Source organism: Chlamydotis macqueenii, chromosome 12, assembly GCF_036417535.1.
Source record: "Chlamydotis macqueenii isolate bChlMac1 chromosome 12, bChlMac1.mat, whole genome shotgun sequence".
Lineage (NCBI taxonomy): Eukaryota > Metazoa > Chordata > Aves > Otidiformes > Otididae > Chlamydotis > Chlamydotis macqueenii.
The window spans coordinates 15,569,358-15,588,527 of NC_141567.1; the positions used below are offsets into that span (position 1 = coordinate 15,569,358).

Consider the following 19,170-nt stretch of genomic DNA (forward strand, 5'->3'; position numbering starts at 1 on the left):
TATAAAGAAAGTTAAAAATCAACCTAAAAAAAATACCCTGGTTTGGTCACCAGCTGAGACCCAACGGGCTCATCACTCCAGTGGGCACACTCTCGGTGTCACCTGTGCAGTGTGCCCTGCTCTCAGGGGGTGATGGAGGGACACTGACATCCATCTGCCACCATCCAGCACTGCTTGTCCTGCACCAGCTGCTTCCTGTCCCCAAGGGCACCCAAACCCAGGCAGAGGGGACACCGGGCAGGCAGCTGTCCCCACGCCACACGCCCTGACAGCCACCCTATTCTTTTTGCTTAAATTTGTGGCATTTGGGTTTTTTTTTTCCCCTCCTTGAATAAAAAAGTAAATCAAGCCACTTCCCCACAATCACCGAAGTCGCTCATCTCTGGGCGTGGCCGTGAAGGAATCCCACGGGACACGCTAACGTCCTTCGGAAGCTGCCGCATCACTCGGAAAGAACGGTGAAACTGGAGGGGCCAGCTCCTGCCCCACTTCTGTCTGCAGCCAGGGGTGAATTCCTCTGGGAAATGGTAACTCCTGGAAAAAAGTAAATAAAAAGAGAGGCCCGCACTCCTATCCCGCCTTCACCAGGTTCCTGGTGGGTGCTTCGGCCCAGCCAGAGCCGAGCTGGTCAAAAATGAGACCCCAGCACCGTCTTCTCAGGGGAATTTGGGTGGTGGGACGCGGCAGCGATTGCTCCAAAGAACCAACCAAGGTGACGATTTTGACAAAATAAGTTTATTTCGCTTCGCTTTGTTTCTGCTGAAACCTCACATTTTTCGTTTTTTTTTTTTCTTTTTTTTTTTTTTTTCTTTTTGGCTGAAAAAAAAAAACCCCATCCCCAAACCAACTCAAAACGCGAAGAACCGCACCGCTTCGCCCTCTCCTGGGGGCGACTGTGGGGCTCTTTTCACCAGCCTGACTCCCCCACTGCCGGGGCAGCCACCACAGCCCCCCCAGAACTCCCCCCACTCTGCATCCCCTCATCCCTGGCCGCAAATTGGCCCCCCCAAACCGAGCCCTTGAGCCCCACAAATCGGGCCCCCCAAAACTGAGCCCTCTAGGAAACACTCGCAGCTCCTAACGCCCGAGGTTTTTCTCAACCTTCTTAATCAGTTTTTTTTTCTCCTCTTCTTTCCTGTTTTTTGTTTTTTTGTGTGTTTTCTTTTTTTTTTTTAAATTAATTTATTTATAGATATATTTAAAAAAAGCAATAGTCCTTTGGTCCCTAAACTCTAAGGAATGATATGACTCTGAAACAAGTAATCCTATGTCCCTGTGCCAGTGACGAGCAGGGGGAAGCGTGTGTCCCGCCGCCCTGCTCCATGGGATATATATATATATTTACTTATTTATATATATCTTCTGCAAGTCCAACATCCTCTCATCCTTTCTTTTTTTTCCCAGCGTGGGGAAAAAGAAAACCTTGCCGTTTTTCTTTTTTCCAAACAAGCATCCTCCAGGTGAAGCGCTCGAGGCTGGTCCCGTCCCACCGGCTTTGGTTTAAGAATCCGTTTGGAGCCTCTTCTCCTCGTTTCTCCTGGGAAATCGGTAGCAGCAAATGAGTGCTTTAAAAAAACAAAACAAAGGCAGATCGGATCCCGGCTGCCCGGGGCCATCGTCCTTTCTCCTGGCGAGGGATTCGGTGAGTCCCGGCGCACAGCCAGCGGCGAATCTCAGCCCCGGCATCGCATCGCTCTCCTCCTTCCTTGTCTTCCTCACTCTCTCGTTCCCGTTAAGTAACAAACAAGACCAGTTTGGGAAAAAAAAAAAACAAAAAAAAAACAACAAAAAAAGAAAAGCTACAACCAGCTCTCTTCTTTGCTCTTTTCTCCTTCACCTCCTCCTCCTCTTCCTCCTCCGGGACGTGTTGCAAAGAAAGAGTTACGGGTTTGGATACTGCACTTGGGGAAGGGGAAAGTCGTCAGACACCGTGGAACGCCCGACCTGCAAGACAGCGGAGGCACCGTTCTCCTGTGTCCTGGGGGAAGGAGGGGGGGAGGAAGGGATGGAGAGGAGGGGAAGGACCCAAACCCCAGTTCAAAACACACACAGACGGCCCTGGGCGCAGAGACCCCTGCGCACACTCGAGGACATTTTTGGCGAACACAGGGCACCTGCGATGCTTTAGGTGAGCCCAGCCCGCTGCCTGGTCCCCTGGGGCATCGCAGCGGGGCGCAGCAGGGCCAGGCCCCCCGCCCCCCCTTACCTCTCCACAGGGCCCAGGTGAGCAGGGGTCAGTAGGGTCTGTTGGCATCTTTCGGCCGCTTTAGCTGGACTTTTAGCCTCTTCATGCCGATCTGGAAGCCGTTCATGGCCTGAATGGCTGCCTGAGCGCTCGTCGGATTGTCAAAACTGACAAAACCTGGGGGCGAGGGAGGAAGGGAGGGAGGAGTTTGCCACCGTAAACATCACAGGTTGCCGCTTTACTTCAACCAAGGCATGGAAATCCCGCGGGATGCTCCCGCAGGCAGCCTCAGGTGGAGCCCCAGGTTGAGAGAGGGGGACAGTGGGGCAACGGCACAGCCCCCAATCGCATGGCACTGGGTGATGACTGATGGCATCTTTGGGGACACCAAGGTCTACAGGTCTGTGTGGACACTGGGGTAAGAGGGTCCACAGGGACACTGGAATGGCCTCTGGGGACACTAAAGTGATGGGATTTGTGGGGACAATGGGATGACAGGGTCTGCCAAAATGATGGGGACCGCAGGGACACCAAGGTGATGGGGTCTGTGGGCTCATGGGACACGTGGGTGACAGGGTCTGCAAAGACACTGAGATGATGGTGCCTCCAGAGACACTGGGGTGACAGGCTCTGGGGAGACACTGGGGTGATGAGGTCAGGGGACACCATGGTGACAGGACTGCAGGCCTGCTGGTGGCAGTGGTGGCACTTGGCCACATGAGCAGATGTGGCAGTGGAGAGTAGTGGCCAGCCCTCCCCAGCGGGCACAGGGGCAGCTGGGCTGAGGACATGGGGAAGCGTCAGAGGGTACATCCTTCTGTCCCAGCACAGTGCAAGACAAAAACCTGGCCTTGGCCCCAGGAGGGACAGTTGCGTTGCTCCAGCACCCGTTGGCACCACCTGAGCCAGACTCCTGAGCTGGGACATCAGGGAGTCAGATCCCCGAGCTGCGGGACAGGGAGAGCCAGGCCCCTGAGGTGGGATGCTGAGGAGAGTCGGACCACTGAGCTGGGATGTCAGGGAGAGCTCCACTCCCGACCTGGGGACCCGGGAGAGCTGGACCTCCAACCTGAGGACATCTGGGAGAGCTGGACCCCCAAACTGGGATGTCAGGAAGAGCTGGATCCCCGAGCTGGAGACCAGGGAGAGCCGAACCCCCAAGCTAGGACATGGAGAGCCAGATCACCAAGCTGGGACATCGGGGAGAGCCGCACCCGGGACTCACCAAAGCATTTACTCTGGTTGGTGGCACGGTCCACAAAGACTTTGGCAGAGATGACATTGCCGAAAGGCAAGAACATCTGCGTGAGTTCTGCATCCCCGAACTCCTGGGGCAGGTGATAAATAAACAGGTTACAGCCTTCGGGACCTGGGTGATACACAAAGGACAGCCGCACGTCAGCCGCAAGGTGGGGGTCACCCCGGGGGGAGTGAGGAGCCGCCGGCCCCGCGGCGGGGTGCCCCCACAACCCCTCACCTTCGCGTTGCTGCTGCGGGATGATGGGCGCTTGCTGGGGAAAGGCTTGGCTGATGGGTGCGTAGGCGGTGGGATACGCTGCTGGAAGAGAGAAACGCGGAGCTGAGACCCCAGTGCCCACTCCAGCCCCAGGAAGGGCTGGGGACAAGGGTGTCCCCTGCTGCCACCCTGGATGGAGGTGCCTCTCCTATCCCGGGGCTGCCGGCTCTGCCCTTCCCACCCTGCCGGCACAGCCCTGTCCTCCCAGCACGCCAGGGATGCAGGAACGGTTCTCCCAGGAGGGACGCTGGTGGCAGCAGGAATACGGCCTCAAGGTGGAGGAAAGTTGGCACTTTTTTGTTGAGAAAAAACAGCAATTGGGGGTCCAAAACTTGACTTTCTGTTGAAAATCTGAAAATCGCTGTTAGTACTCCTCATTAAATGACTGCTGGGCTCGACATACTTCCACAGGATGCTTTGACTCCCTTCTCTCCACATCCCATCTCCCTGGCCATCGGATTCAGCCACATGATGGACACCTGAGGATTTCTGACGTTTAGGTGCCTCCACAGCCATCTCCACCGGGGGCTGGCACATCAGCATAGAGCCAGCTCTCCATCACCACCCAAACCTCGCCCCCTCTCCTGGGTACTGCTGCCAGCAATCCCCCACAGTTATCTGAGCCCCATGGGCATTAAATCTCACTTTCCTCCATCCAAAACTTGCATGGAGGGCTGTGCTGGGAATGCGTGCGTGTTGCTGGGGACGAGGGGACAGTGCTCTGCACCAACGTCATCCCCATTGCTGCCCCGGAGCTCCTGCCAGGGTACGGCACCCCACACTCACACTAACCTGTGCCCAAGCACACTGCCCCAACCCTGTGCTTGAACCCCAGGGTGATGTTCACCCCCCCCTACCCCCCGCCGAAAATAAGGGTGAGGAACAAAGAGGGGAAAGAGAGAAGAAGTGCAAAGCAAAGTTTGAGACCTGCATAGTGCTGCATGCCTGCGTAGGCTTGCTGGAGAGGATCTGCCACCGTGGGGCTTTGAGCTGGGAAGAGAAAAAAAAAAAGGAGAAGGAAGAGAGAATAAGCAAGAGAAACCCAGGGATGAGCAGCTCCCGTGGGAGAGGGCTCTCGGCCGAGCGCTGCCGCAGAGGGGCAGAGCTGCTCCCTGCCGCTTCGTGGGAGCCAAGAGCGTTGCCACACTCGCAAAGGCGGCGATGCCATGGGAGGAGGGATTTCGGTGAGAATCGGTGCACGGCTGGTTCATCTGGCGTGTTCCTGGGGCGGGGAGCACCCAGGAGCCTGCCACGCTAGCCGAGCACGCGTCCCCAGCCCCGGGGGAACGCGGCGGAGCAAGGAGGGTCACCTGGGTAGGGGTGGATGCCGTTGGTGTAGATGGTCTCTGAAGCGGGCTGCCCGTTGGTCTGCGGCGGCAGCGGGCTGAAGCCGTTCACCCCGATCGGCGTGGCAATGCTGGGCACTGGCGCCGTGCTGATGCCGGGAGGGGTGCTCGTACCTGCGGGAGGGAAGCGTCAGCGCTGGCAGCCCCTCGAGGATGTCAAGCAGGATGGGGGGGCAAATGGAGGGGGGCTGTACCTGAAGAGGGGGTGAGGGGGGCAGCCACCAGCCCGCTGACGTTGAAGGCGGCCATTTGTTGCATCTGGGCAGCGGCGATGGCGGCCATGGGGTTCAAGCAGGTCCCCTGCGCGGCCGCCATCAGGGCCGCCTGCTGCTGCATGATCTTAAGGGAAGAAAGGGGGGAAAGGGGGAAGCGAGCAAGAGGCAGAGAAAAGGGGGAAGCAGGGGAGGATAAATTAGCATCCCCGTTTTGCACCTGCACGTGGGGGCCCAGAGGGATAAATGTCACCCACTGCCGAACCCGGGGCCCGGAGGAGGTCTAGGTGACATAAAAAAGTGACCTATGTGACCGCTGTGCCCTCAGCCACACCACCCTCACTCAGGGTGGGATGAAGCCCTCTGATGTGCCCCCAAATGGAAACACACCAATCCTGACAGGCGTCGGCACCCACTGGCCCTGGCACAATCCCATGCAGGCTGTCACAGGCAAAACCAGCCCCCCTCAACCGCAGGGCTCCCCAAAAACCCGCCGGCGTCACCTCCTACCGCTTGCGTATAGGCCCCGTAGGCACCGAACTGGATGGTCATGGGGTTGAAGATGCCCAGCTGCCCCGCCATCTGATGCATCCGCCGCAGGGTCCTCTCCTTATCCGTGTCCGCAAACTTCACCACCAGGCTGGATGAGGCGCCCTGAGACGGGGGGAAGATGGGGTCGATGGTGGGGTTCCATCCATGCCCCCAAAATGTCTCCCTGCTCCGCGGAGGGACCCGCTGGCTCGTAGCAGCCGCAGCATCCTCAGCCCTGGGGAAGCTGCCCGGCTTGGCAGCAGCAACCGCCGATCAATGCGAAGTTTAATTATAGCCGGCTTTACTCCCCGGCGGCGGCTCTCTGACCTCTGTTTCCTTTTTCCCCCCTCCTCGTCCACAATTTTGACCTTCGGCGTTAATTAAACAGCCCCTTTCTCCGGCGTGGAGAAAATTAGCCCCGCGCGCCCACTCCTGGGGCTCAGCGCCCAGGCAGGGATGAACCTCGGGGTGAACCGGCAAACAAATTGCCGGTCCGTGGGATTTTGATCCAATTAGATAGAGGATCAAATTAGCTGGTGATTGGATTACGCAGGCAGCACGGGGCCGAATGGGGCAGGGCGAGAGCCCAGCACTTACCGGCATGGTTTGGCTGCCGTGCAGGCTGTTGATGGCAGCCTGCGCCTCGGCGTGGCTGCCGTATTTCACAAAGGCACAACCTAAGGGCAGAGAGGGGACAAGGGAGGGGTCGGACTCAGCCGCTGTGGGAGCCAGCGCTGCCCGGCCGGCGGCTCCCACCCTCCACAGTCCCAGCGGCCCACAGGGCGCTCACTCAGCTCCCCAAACCCCACCTTTGCTGGCTCCATCGGGCCCTCGGAGAATGGTGCATTCCTCGATCTGGCCGAAGGGTTCGAAGAGGCGCCGGACGTCGTCCTCACTCTGCTGCTTCCCCAGCATGCCCACAAAGAGCTTCCTGTCTTCTGAAAACAAAACCAAGCCCGTTGGAGAGAGGGATGTCACTCACCATCCTGTCCCCTCGTCCTCAGTTTGCAACCGGAGCCTGGGGAGGGAGCGATGCCGATCCAGCGGCAAAGACCCAGGGTTTATCACCTCCATCCTAAAAAACGCTGGGATAGGAAAACCTCTCCTGTGGGGAAATTGCTGAGGGGTGAAGCCAGGGGTGAAGCTCCCACTTCAGGGACCAGAGCTGGGGCTCATCCCCCGAATGGAGAAGCCAGCTCCCCCGGCACCGATGTGGGATGCGGCCGGGAAACAAAGAGAGCCCACAAAACAACAGCGATTGCCTTTGTATGATTGACTTGCAGAATAACCCGCAGCCTCCGGCTGTGCCCGGGGGACATAAATAACCCAAACACAGGAGAGGGGAGAGTAAATAATGAGAATTTCATTATTATTACCAGCATCTGTCTCGCGCAGCCGCGCGCTCCCGCCGTGTGCTAATGGCATTTGACAAAGAAAATAAGGTGCCCTGTCAAGAGCGTTGCCGGGGAAATAAATAAATAATGGCAGGAGACGATTAATGCTCTGTCCGTTAAGGTACCGGGAAAATTAGTTAAGGGAATAGGGCTCCTATGTTGGCCACACCATCTCCTGGTGAAGGTAGCTGGGCGGAGCGTGCTCAGCGGCACCTCCCGGGCGATGGGGCTGGAGCTGGGCACCTGAGCCTGCCCATTGATTTTTAATCCTTCACCAATTACGCTTGGTAAGTGGGTAATTTATTTGCCCAGTCCCTCCGGGATGCACCGGCACCAGCACGCAGCACGTTTAATAGCGCGTTTTGAATTGGGGGATATCTACCCTGGCCATCCCGCCGAGGGCACGTGGCCCCACACGAGAATCCGAGTGCGCCCACGCACCCAGCGCTTGCTGGTGGCACTGGGAACATCGGGGGGTTTTGATCCGATTCCTGCAATTTTGCCCAAATTATCAACTCAGCCTGGAAACGGGGCAGCCCTGCGAGCTGCAAACCCCAACGGAGAATCTGGCGAGGTGGGGGGCGGTAGTTTCTGTTTGAGAAGGGTTCGGGTGGCCGACCCCTGCACCCCAACTCTGCCGGGGTTCCCCCAGGCAGCTCTGGGCAGGTAACCGGGTTGTTCAACAAACAACGGGGCTGTCAGAGAGCAGCTGGCTGGCACCCTGCCCGGCGTGACGTCAGGATGCTCATGGTACGACAGACAGCAGGACGTTCACCATATGACGTCAGGACATCCTGAGTATGACGTCAGGACGATCATCGTATGACATCAGGACGTTCTCCCCAGCCAGCCAGAGCCAAGATCGTGTTTGCTCTGCGCTCGGGTTTGGGTGCCATCAGCAAAGGCGCCTCCTTTTGTGGCTTTCTCTGCAAACAAACCCCCCTGCGGCAGCCCCCGCAATGCCGCCACGTCCCCTGTCACCCCCCAGGTAGCCCTGCGCCCCTCTGCCCACGCGGGGCAGATGGGAAGGGGGGACCTACCTCCTCGGCCCTCGCTGTCGGCCGGCTTCACCTGGATGGGGCGGTTCATCTGCAACACACAAGTGGGAGCGGGCGGTCAGCGGCTGTGTCGCGGCCCCCCCCGAACCCTTCCCATGGGAAACAGCAGGATTTGGCCCCAGCCTGGCCCAGGGGGCTGCGAGCAGGGGAGGGACCTGCAAGAACAGAGCCAGGGCTGGTGGCCATGCCAAACTGGGGACGTCGCGGGCGGAGGGCGACGCTACGGCCCTGGGGATGGGTACCCGGTGCCGCAGGCGCCCGCCGGGCCGCCGGTGCCAGCTTTGGCCGCCTGCCCGCTTTCCTCGACTGCAAAGGACTGCAGAGGCAGCAGCAGCGCCCGGCCAGCCCCAGCCCCTCCGGCAGCACCGCCATTGCTCTCCTTTTCCCGATTCTCACCCAATTTCGGCCTCCGCCCGCGCGTCGCTGCCACCGTGTGTACCCACAAGCGTGACACGTGTATGCAGCGGGAAGCGCTGGGCTGGCGCACACGTCCCTGGCACGCGGCCCCACGGAGCCATTTCTCCTCTCTCCCCCTCCTTTTTCTCCTCTTTTAGCTGAAAAATGCTACAATTACAGCTGTTTCCACAGCAACAAGCGTGCTTCCCCCGCGATGCTGCGGAGCCCGAGCCATGTGCTCGATGGGGTCGTCACGGCAACGGCGGGATGTCACGCATGACGGGGCGGGTGTGCGCGTACACGGCTTGAGCATGCACAGGGACAGCCACGCACACGCGTGCCGCTGTTGCACCAAGGCGGGTGTGCGCACCCCCATCCCGGGGGTCTCCCTGTGCACTCCTGGAGGGGTACCCAAATTTAGGGGCTGGGCGGGGGCAGGACCATTTCCCCCACCCTAGAGTGAAGAAGAGGATGGTTAAGGAAGAAGAGGAGGGAGGTTTCCACAGCAACCTCCTTGTCTCCAGGGAAACGCAGGGAGAAATGTCAGCGCAGAGCCAGGGATGCTCCAGGGAGGGGACTGGGTCCCCAGGAGCTGTGGGGTGGCACTGAGGGACACAGGGCCACCTGACTCCCCCCACATCACCCATTGTGTCACCGGTCCCCCAAACATCCCATCCGCTGCACTGGGGCGGGATCCAGCTCACCCCAAAACCCAGAGGCCACAGCAGCACGGAGACCTGTGGGACCAACACCGCCCTTGTCCCCCATATCCCTGGCACATCCAGAGGAGGGAACCCCATTTTGGGGGGCAGCTGCCCCCTTCCACCGACCAGCCAGTCCCATTTACCAGCACAATGGCCTTCGATGGAATAAATTTCCCGTGCCCGCTGCTGTATGCTTAATGTAATAAACCCGGCGAGTATGATTTAGAATAACATTTACGGAGCCGCAGAGTGTCATTTTGATGTGTCTCCCGTCTCCGCTCGCCGGTTATTAAACTGTATTGATTCTCCGGGAGCGGCTGATGTTTATAAACGCCAGGCCTCGGGGACCGGCTAACCTACCCCAGGGCTGCCGCACCGCGCTGGGAGAAGCTGCCCTGGCTTGTGGACACTCTCCAAAGGGGGCTTTTGCACCCCTGGCATCGCCCCGTGCCCGCCCCGGGGTGCTCAGTGACCCCCCGCACCAGCTCCCGCAGCACAGGTGGACGGCGTGGGGACCCAAACCTCTGCTCACGCGTGGTTGCCTGGTGCCTGTCTGTCCCCACAGGACTCCTACACCGTGCCCCTGCACCCACACCATCATCCAGCCACCCACCGCTGCCCAACAGCCCTCCATCCATCCCCTAACACCCAAACAACCACCCAGCCATCTCCCTCCGCTCCTGACACCCATCCATCCAGCCCCAACACCCATCCATCCATTCGCCCATCCCTGACACCCAACCAACCATCCTCCACCCACCCATCTCCCCCCAAGATTCACCCATTAATTCACCCATCCATCCCCTAAAACCCATCTCCATAGCACCCATCCATATCCCCAACCACCATCCATCCCCAAAACACCCATTCACCCACCCCCTCACGCCCATCGGGCTCTGTAGCACCCTTACACCAGCCCATCCATCCCCCATCTCCCTACCACCCATCCCTCCATCCCCATAGCATCCACGCACCCACCCACCCATCCATCCCCCCACCCCATTCCTGCGCACCCCAAGGACATGCTGATGCACACAGGAGACCCTGTTCAGGGTGCCCCAGCACCCACCAGTCACCATCACCCGTGGGTGCCCCACAGAGCCCCAGCTATGGCACCTCACAGCCAAAACATGGGTGTGCTACAACCCGAGGGGGTCTCCACCGGTTGCTAAACGACCACGTGATCCCGCGGGCACTGTCACCCACCCAAATTCGGAGCCCCTCAACAGCTAGGGCACTGGGGACAGCCAGCCCATGGTGACTCACTGACGGGGGACCTGTCCTGTGGGACGGGGTCACTTCTGGCCCTTGTTCCTTCCTCAGCGTCACCCTCCTCCGCCTACTCAACAGCTGGAGGATCCAGCAGGCCACCACAGACCCGAACGAGGAGAGATGGAGGTGCTGGGTGACGCTGGAGTGGTGGGCGCCCGTGGGAGCCTGGTGCCCGTGTCACCCCAGGGGTCCCCAGGCAGCCAACAGCCGGTGTAGGGAGACAGGCGCTTGAGTACAGGCGGCCACCCATCACGGGAACACCCTGCCATCACGGGAACACCCTGCCATCACGGGTCCTGGTGTGAACTCGCAGTGAGGGGACACAGCTGGCCCGGGGACAGTCACACCACCCACAACCCCACGCAGCTGCACAGCCACCCCAGCACACACACCCCACGCACAACCAGAGGGCCCCTACAGCCGCACGCCCCTACGCACAAGCGCAGACCCCCACGCAGCATCCCCCGTGCACAGCCCCGGCTGCACAACCCCACACCTACACAGCCGCATGCCCACGCACAACCGCACACCCACGTGCGGCCGCACGCCCACCCGGCCCAGCTCCCCGTGCGGCCGCAGGCGACACCCCTACACCCACACCCCCCACAGCACCCTCCCCGCAGCCGTGGGCCCCGCACAGCCGACACCATCACCCACGGCGGGCAGGGACACAACGCCCCTCGCCTCAGTTTCCCCCACTGCAGCAGCGGGGCCCCCGGCAGCAGACACACGGACACCCGGTGCTGCCCCCCCAACCCCCCCGCAGCAGCACCCGCGCCCCGTGCCCACCACCACCCACGCGCATCCGGCCAGCCCCCACTACCGGGCACCCACGATGCGGGAGCCCACGCAACACCTGTGTGCACGCGCGTGCTCTGCTCCCTGACACACGCACGCGCTCACACGCCCACCCCCGTCACCTCCCCCCCATTTCCCCCCCAGGCCCCACGGACACCCGCAGCCCACCGCCACGCGCGCGATCAAAGACACCCCCCGCACCCGCTTCCGCGCGCGCACAGAGCCACCGCCCGCGCCCCGCCGACACCCACTTGAACGCGCCCCGGGGGGGGGGCGAACACCGTACCCCCACCGAAGCACACACGCATGCACCCCCGCGCCGTCTGGGGGTGCAACGCCTCCCCCAGCCTGCACACACAGAAACCCCGGGTGGAAAAATACACTCCCCGCCCCCCCCCCCGGGGGCAGGTACACCCCCCTCAGCGACACCCCCCCGCCAACACCCTCCTCACCGACACGCACCCCAAATCCCCATCCCTGGGTGCAGGTACACCCCGCTCCCCGACACCCCCACCCCCGGGAACACATGCCCCCCCCACCCCCCATCACCCACGCACCCCTCCCTGCCTGCAATCTCTCTTCCCCCCGCCCCCCCCGAGTGCAGCCCCCTCCCCAAGCGCCCCCACCCCGCGGGTGCAGATGCCCGGGCGCGGGCAGAGGCGGCCGGGCCGGGCCGGGCCGGGCAGACAAAGGCGGGGCCCTACCTCGATGCAGAGGATCTTGGACCCGGCGGGCACCCACAGCACGGGCGGCCGCGGCCCGGGCGCCGGCACCTGCGGCAGCTGCATGGCCCGGCCCGGCCCGGTTCGGTCCGGTTCGGCTCCACCCAAAGCGGGCTCGGCTCGGTCCGGCCCGATTCGGCTGGGCTCGCGCAGCGGCGCGCGGAGGGGGGGGGGGCGGAGCGGGGGGAGGGGCGGTGGCAGCCCCCGCTGAGCCGGGCCGAGCCGAATCGGGCCGGGCCGAGCCGAGGGGAGGGGCTGCGGGGGGACACGCCCCCTCCCGGCCTGGACACGCCCTCCCGTGCCGCGCCGGGGGGCGGGACCGGGCCGGGGGACGCGGAGGCCCCGGGGGTGTAGAGCAGGGGCACGGGGGGTGTGCAGAGGTACAGGGGTGCGGGTACAGGTACGGGGGGTGTGCACAGGCACCCGCCGGTGGGCACGAGCAGGGAGGGGTGGGCACAGGTACCCACGGGTGGGCACAAGCAGCGAGGGGTGTGCACAGGCACCCACGAGTGTGCACAGGGAGGTGTGAGCACAAGCACGCAGGGGTGTGAGCGCAGGCACAGGGGGATGTGCACGCACAGATGTGGCTGCGCACCCCGGGAGGATGCACACTCGCCCACCGCTGCGCGCACACACGCGCAGAGGGGTGTGCGCAGGCTTGTGCCCACGCAGGGGCACGGGCCCGCACACGTGCGTGCAAGCGTGTGCTCACGGGCACGCACACTCGCCCCATGCCAGGGTGCGGGGTGAGAAGTGAGCAGCTACAGGCAGGGAAGGAGCAGCCGTACACCTTGCACACACGCGTGTATGCACGTGGATGCGTGTGGTGAGAAGGGGACACAGGCAAGCCCGTGACACCAGGCAAGGCAGACAGCAAGGCAGACCCCACACCTCCCTGAGGTTCCCAAAGTGGGCTCTTAACTCTTAAACCTACCGACACACAGCACCACTGGTGAGAGTGCGGCTGAGGAAGCCACATCCCTGTGAACCTCGTCCCCCTCCGTCAGCTCTGCGCACCCGAGGCAGGGATTGATATTTATGGGCCCCGGCGCTTCCCCCAGCCAACCAGCGGCCCTATTGATTTTTATTTAGGCGAATAATTAAATATTTATTTTCACTTTGTTAAGCTTGGGAGGTCGGAGCCCACAGAAAGCGCAACAGCACGCGGGCGGCAGGAAAATCAATGCCTCGGTTTGCGGCCGCTGGAAGCAGTTCCTGCGCTTGTGCCCCAGGTAGGTGTCACCGTCCCCCCACCCCAGCTCACCCCAGCCCCCCCCCGGCATCACTCACCCCCGGCAACGTCTTCTGCTCGTGCAGGGCGCTCTGCGCCTTCAGGGCCGAGTCGCGGGCGCAGTAGGTGAGGAAGGCACAGCCTGCGGAGACGCGGAGAAGATGTCAGTGTCCGGCCCGGCATTGTCACAAAGCCCCTGGCACGTGGAGAGTTGGCGGCGCAGCTGACACAGAGTTGGGGCATCTTGGCACCCTGGCACCCAGCACCCTGGCACCCTGACATCCTGGCACCCTGGCACTTGGCACCCTGGCACCCAGCAATCCAGTACCCTGACATATTGGCATCAAGGACCCTGGCACCCTGGCACCCAGCACCCTGGCACCCAGGTGGGCACCGCTGCCAGCAGGGCCAGAGCTCAGCCCCGAAATGAGATCTCGAGATACAAAAAGAGGTGGAACAGCAGGATGAAGGAAGGAGCGAGGCGAGAGCAGGCAGCGAGCCTGGCAGCGCGCAGGCAGCGGTGCGTTGGCCCTCAGCTCCCAGGAAAGTCGCAGCCAAAGCCCTCCGGGAAACAGATCTCCAGGTGTCGAGGCTGCGCATCCCGGCTTGCCGCCATGCTTCTCCTGGCCTCGAGCATCCTCCTCGGGATGAGACTCGCGTGGCGAAGGCGTTCCCTGCTCCTCCGACATCGCGGCGCTTCGGGAATCGGGAATACGCCTGGGGCGAGGTTTTCCCACGCTGACTCACGCTGCCAAGCTGCTCGCTCCGAGCTGGTGGCGACAAGCGAGCCCCGGGGACAGGGTCCAGTCCTCTCCCCCCTCTGTCTCTCTGGCTCCCGTGGGAGCATCCTGGGTCTCCGTGCCGCCGCCACACTGCGCCCTCCCTGAGGGCTCCCCCCCCCGATTTGCTGGGGTCACATCCAAAAGCGTATGAAAGTGATATTAAAACAGCAGCAAAACAGTTTCCCTTCAACAAAGTAAATATTTAATGAATAAAATTGACATTGATACATTTTTAATATTGGCACAATTAAATCCGCCAGCTGATTAAGTATTAATAACTCTTAATAAGTACAATCAGTGTGCCTGGGAGGAGAGGGAGCGCGGCAGCGGGGCGGGGGGACACCGAGGGATGGGGTCCCTCACCCACTTTGGCGTGCTGGGGACATCTGCCCTCGCGGGGAGCAAGGAGAGATCCCCCCAGTTCAATATTGCCCCACTGCAGGTGGAAAGGGGAGGGCAGCGCAGCGGCTCACGTCAGTCCCGCTGCCATTTCCAGTGTTTACCATCCGTAATCAAGTTGGCTTCCTCCTCTCTGCTCTTTTTTTTCCCCCTCCTTTTTTTTTTTTCCCCTGCAGGCAACGATGTGGACAGTGCCTGGGCGTTCCGGAGAAGTTCAGAGGGCTGGAGCACGAGCGATCCTGCTCCAGAGGCTCCCTGGGAGGAAGGATGTTGTTCGGATTAGAGTGTCCGCAGTTCAATCATGCATCTGGGCTGCAGTGGTTGAAGCCCGTGCTGGAGGAAGCAACGAGGGGCTGGACAAGGTGCAACTCCCGTTGTTTGGGGCACATGAGCAGTTTTTGAGGCTCCTGAGATTTCGGAGGCTGCGGTGCTGAGAACGACGAAGTCCAGGCGACCGCCCCATGGCCGAAGGGCACCAACACGGCGGCATCCATGAGCACAAAGTTTCGGCTTCCCAGAAAGTCCCCACGAAGCGGGCACTGCCCGCTGTGGGGGCTCAGTGACAGTGTCTGGAGGAGTGCGAGATCCTAACCGGGTGACGCTCAGGGTGCCCTGACCCGTCTCCAGTGCCACAGACCCCCAGCTCATGGGGGGGGGGGGTTTCCATAAAGACTTTGGCAGTGCATCCATAAGCCCCTTGGCGCAACGCTGCTCGGGGTGCCGGGTGCTCTACACCCTGAGCTGGGATGCCAGCCAGGCCGGCAGCGACCTAGGTCCTGTCGGTCCTCGTCCCGACCACCCCACAGAGGCCTCAGGCCATGGCACAGGCAGGAAGCAGGCAGGTGGGTGCCCCCATCCGTGGTGGGTGCCGGTATCCCAGGTGGGTGCCTCCATTCCAGGGGTGCCCAAAACTCACGTGGGTGCCCTGATGCCAGACAGGTGCCCCCAACCCAGCAGGTGCTCTAAACAATGCCAGGTGCTCCCAAGCCGGACAGCAGCTCCCAGCCCCAGGTTGGTGCCCCCACCTCGGGTGGGTGTCCCCATCCCAGGAGTATGTCCACCCAATCTTTGGGGTGCCTCACCTTAGGTGTAGCCCACCTCAGGTGTACCCCACTTCAGAGGTGCTCCATACACAGGATGCCCCACATTGAGGTGCTCCCACATCAGAGGTGCCCCGTACCAGAGTGACCCATACTGAGGTGCCTCCACCTCAGGGGTACCCCATACCAGGGTGCCCCACCTTAAGGGCTCTTCTGTCTTAGGGTGCTCCACCTCAAGGGTGCCTCCAGCTCAGCAGTACCTTCAAGTCAGGAGTATCCCCACCTCAGGGGTACCTCCAGATCAAGGGTACCTCCATCTCAAGGGTAGCTCAACTCAGAGGTGCCCCATACTTGAGTGCCCCATCGCAGAGGTGCTCCACCTCTGGGTGTCCCACCTCAGGGGTACCTCGACCTCAGAGGTGCCCCGTACCAGGATACCCCACTTCACAGGTACACCCAGATCAGGGATGTCCCACCTCAGGGGTACCTCCATCTCAGGGATACCTCCACTTCAGGGGTACGTCACCTCTGGGGTGCCCCATACTTGGGTATCATCATCACCTCAGAGTGCCCCATCTCAGAGGTACCCCTCCCTTGAGGTGCTCTACCTCAGTGTGTCCCATCTCAGGGGTGCCTCACTTCAGGGGTGCCACGTACTTGGGTGCCATCACCTCAGGGTGTCCCATCTGAGGGGTACCCCCATCTAGGGTACCCCCACATGAGGGGTACTCCCACCTCAGAGGTGCCCCGTATGTGGGTGCCCCACCTCAGGGCGTCCCACCTCAGAGTACCCCACCTCAGGGGTGCCTCACTTCAGCGTGCCCCACCTGAGGGGTGCCCCCGCCTCGGGGTGTCCCACCTCAGGAGGCCCGGCCAGCGGCGCCCCGGCGGCGGGCACGGAGCCCCCCCGTACCTTTGTGCATGCCGGTGAAACGATCCTTGAGGACGGTGAGCTCGTAGATGCGGCCGAACTCCTCGAAGAGCGGCTTGAGGTCGCTCTCCTCCAGGTTGCGCGGGATCTGCCCCACGAAGAGCTTGATGGCGTCGTGATCCTTCATGGCGATGGCGCCGGGCGGGCGGCTCAGCCCGTTCACCCGGCCGCTGTTCGCGGTGCTGAACGCCGCCCCCGCCTCCGCCGCCGCCGCCGCTGCCACGCCGCTGCCCGCCGCGGCCATGGCCCCGCTCCGCCGCCGCCGCCGCCGCTGCGGGAGGGCGCCCGCCGCCCCGCCCCGCCCCGCCCGGCTCGGCGCCGCTCGGAACCGTTCGGAACCGCTCGGCTCGGCCCGGGCCTCGCTGCTCACCGCCCCCCCCCTCCCCTCCCCACCCGCGCGCGCGGCCGCCAGCGGGCTGGTGACGTCAGCTCGCTGGCCCCGCCGAGGCGCGGGGAATTAGCATAATGAGGGAGCGGCGGCCAATCAGGAGAGGCGGCTGGCAGCGGCGCGGGGGGCCCCGGCTCCGCCCACTACTGCCCCCTGCCGGGCTGGCCCCGAACTCGTCCATCCCGTCACCCTCCCGCCTCCACCACCCGCCTCACTGCTGTCACCCGTTGTCACCCCCTTGAGTGACCAGGGGCTGCGCAGCCCCTTGCCTTCTCCCCTGCGGCCCTCAGTAGGCTCCAGAGTTAACACCCCACTCTTCCCCATCGGCCGCCGCCTTAAGGCGCGATTTCATTACACAGAAAAGGCTCAAAAGGCACAATTTTGGCACTTTGTTCCATTCTTCACCCCGAAGGACCCCGCGCCGCCCCGGCTGCCCCCAGTGACGGAGCCCTCGCTGGGAAGCGATGGGGGAGGAGGGAAGCGCCTGCCTCCCACACTCCCCGCCGTCCTGAAAAATCTGTAATTAGACCACACGGCTTGAATACCTGGCGCGGTCTTTAATTAATTACTGCCAGAGCAGCAGCTGGGCTGGGGGTGCGCGGCACACTGCCACAAGTGTGCAAGCGCATGTGAGCATGGGTGTTCACGTACAAACACGTGCACGTGTGTGCACATGTGCATGCAAGCTTGTCTAAGTCTAAGCATGTGCATGTGTGTGCAAGCAAGCACAGGCACATGCATGTTCAAGTGTATGCAAGCTCGTGTATGCGTGCGCTGCCAGTGTGCACGCACATCATTGGAAGCCTGTGCACGTGTGTGCAAGCACACACAAGTGTGTGCATAAGCACATGCAGATACACGTCTGTGCCGCAAGCCTGTGCAATGGCACACAAGCACGTGTGTGTGTTTTTGCATTGTGTGTGCAAGTGTGCACATGTGCACAAGCATGTGCATGAGTGTATGTTTGCAAGCATCTGTTTGCATGCGTATGCATGAGTGCGTGTTTGCAAGCGTGCATGTGCAAATGGCTGCAAGGATGTGCATGCAAGCATGTGCAAATATATGCAAGCGTGTCCCAGTAAAACCGCACGGGGATGGCACCCAGGGTGGGCACCCATGAGTGGGTTTCAGAGGCGCGGAGCGCAATCCTGCCGAAACCCGGGGGCTCGGCGGCTGTTCTTCGCCGCCGCCTGGGTTTATTTTTAAACCCGTTGGCCCCGAGTGATTCACACGCTGCCTGTTCTCCTCTGCTCCCCGGCAAGTTTTACGCGACCAAAATAGATGTTCTGGAAGGAATGGGCCGCGCAGCAAGGCCGCAGCAGGGGAAAGCGGGGTGCTCGCTCCCTGCTGACGGGGATCCCGGCCTTCGCACGGGTGAAAAACATTGCCAAACTGCCCCCAAGATGGTGGTTTTGGGGAGAAGCTGGTGCAGATCCCCTGGGAAGCGGGACCACGGGGTGAGATTTACTGTGGATCATAAACACCGGGCTTTAGTGGGAGGCACTGGGCTGGGGGGTCCCTCTGTGCCCGCCCCAGAGCATCCCAGGCCACCCCCTCAAGCAGCAAACCACGCGATCTCGGCTGTCCTTTCCCTGGGAAGAGCCAGGCAGAAGCGGCCACGCAGAGATGGAGTAAACACCCAGGTCTAAAGCATCACAGGACACCAGTGTGGAGCAGAAGGTATAGCTTTTGCTCCAAAAATACCCAAGGCGCTTGTGCCACAGAGCACTTCCCAAAGCCAACTACAAAAGATGCCGGGGGGCTACTGAGGGGCATCAGCAGGACCTCGAATCAGAGCATGGGATGTCCTCACGTGGGCGAGGAGCTTCTGCAAAGCTTCAGCAGATCAGCATCTCTCCAGCCAAGTCTGGCAGGGAGGAAGGAGCACAGACACGGATCACACCAGCACATCAAAACCCAGTGAAAGGAAGCAGCTCTGATTATTGGGGCCTCTCAGGTCACTCAATTTGAGAGAAATAAACACACTTGGAGTGACAGGCGGGCAGATCAGCAATCCCAGCTCCACACTCAGCCTTAAACACAAGACCAGGACAGTACTCGTGACCAAAATGGCAGAGAAACAGGGCACAGATTTCCCATGGAGACTTGGAGGAAGCAGAGGAGCACCTCCCCTGGGGAAGCAGGGCAGAGCAAGGTACCCTTCCTACCCTAGGAAGCAGGAGTAAAACACATCCCTCTGTCCCCCACATCTGGCTAAGCTTCCCTGCTCCAGCACCGCTGGGCTTCACTATCTTTTCCTCCCGT

At 61.5% G+C, this 19,170-nt stretch overlaps 1 protein-coding gene across 6 annotated transcripts; it reads right to left on the reverse strand.

Moving 5' to 3' along the window:
- Positions 1–1,004: 1,004 nt before the first annotated feature.
- Positions 1,005–16,761, reverse strand: CELF6 (CUGBP Elav-like family member 6). 6 transcript variants are annotated; one of them, XM_086756844.1, is made up of 13 exons: positions 16,500–16,761; positions 13,425–13,507; positions 8,225–8,273; positions 6,600–6,728; positions 6,388–6,467; positions 5,770–5,913; positions 5,242–5,386; positions 5,012–5,161; positions 4,629–4,691; positions 3,663–3,743; positions 3,411–3,554; positions 2,207–2,362; positions 1,005–1,944 (listed from the first exon to the last, which is right to left on the reverse strand). In XM_086756844.1, the coding sequence occupies exons 1-12, from the start codon at positions 16,759–16,761 to the stop codon at positions 2,235–2,237; spliced, it is 1,458 nt and encodes a 485-aa protein (XP_086612970.1). In that variant the 3' UTR covers positions 1,005–1,944; positions 2,207–2,234. The 6 variants fall into 6 exon arrangements, with proteins under 6 accessions (XP_086612970.1, XP_086612973.1, XP_086612972.1 ...); XM_086756847.1 differs by having other exon boundaries at positions 5,242–5,377; positions 16,500–16,700; XM_086756846.1 differs by having other exon boundaries at positions 3,663–3,740; positions 16,500–16,700.
- Between the last annotated feature and the right edge of the window lie 2,409 nt (positions 16,762–19,170).

Coding starts and splice junctions, on each gene's coding strand:
- CELF6 (XM_086756844.1), bottom strand. CDS start 16,761: ATGGCCGCGGCGGGCAGCGGCGTGGCAGCGGCGGCGGCGGCGGAGGCG. Junction 5,914..6,387: donor ACGGCAGCCAAACCATGCCG/GTAAGTGCTGGG, acceptor CCCCCGTCTCAG/GGCGCCTCATCCAGCCTGGT. Junction 5,162..5,241: donor CCCCCTCACCCCCTCTTCAG/GTACAGCCCCCC, acceptor TCCCTCCCGCAG/GTACGAGCACCCCTCCCGGC.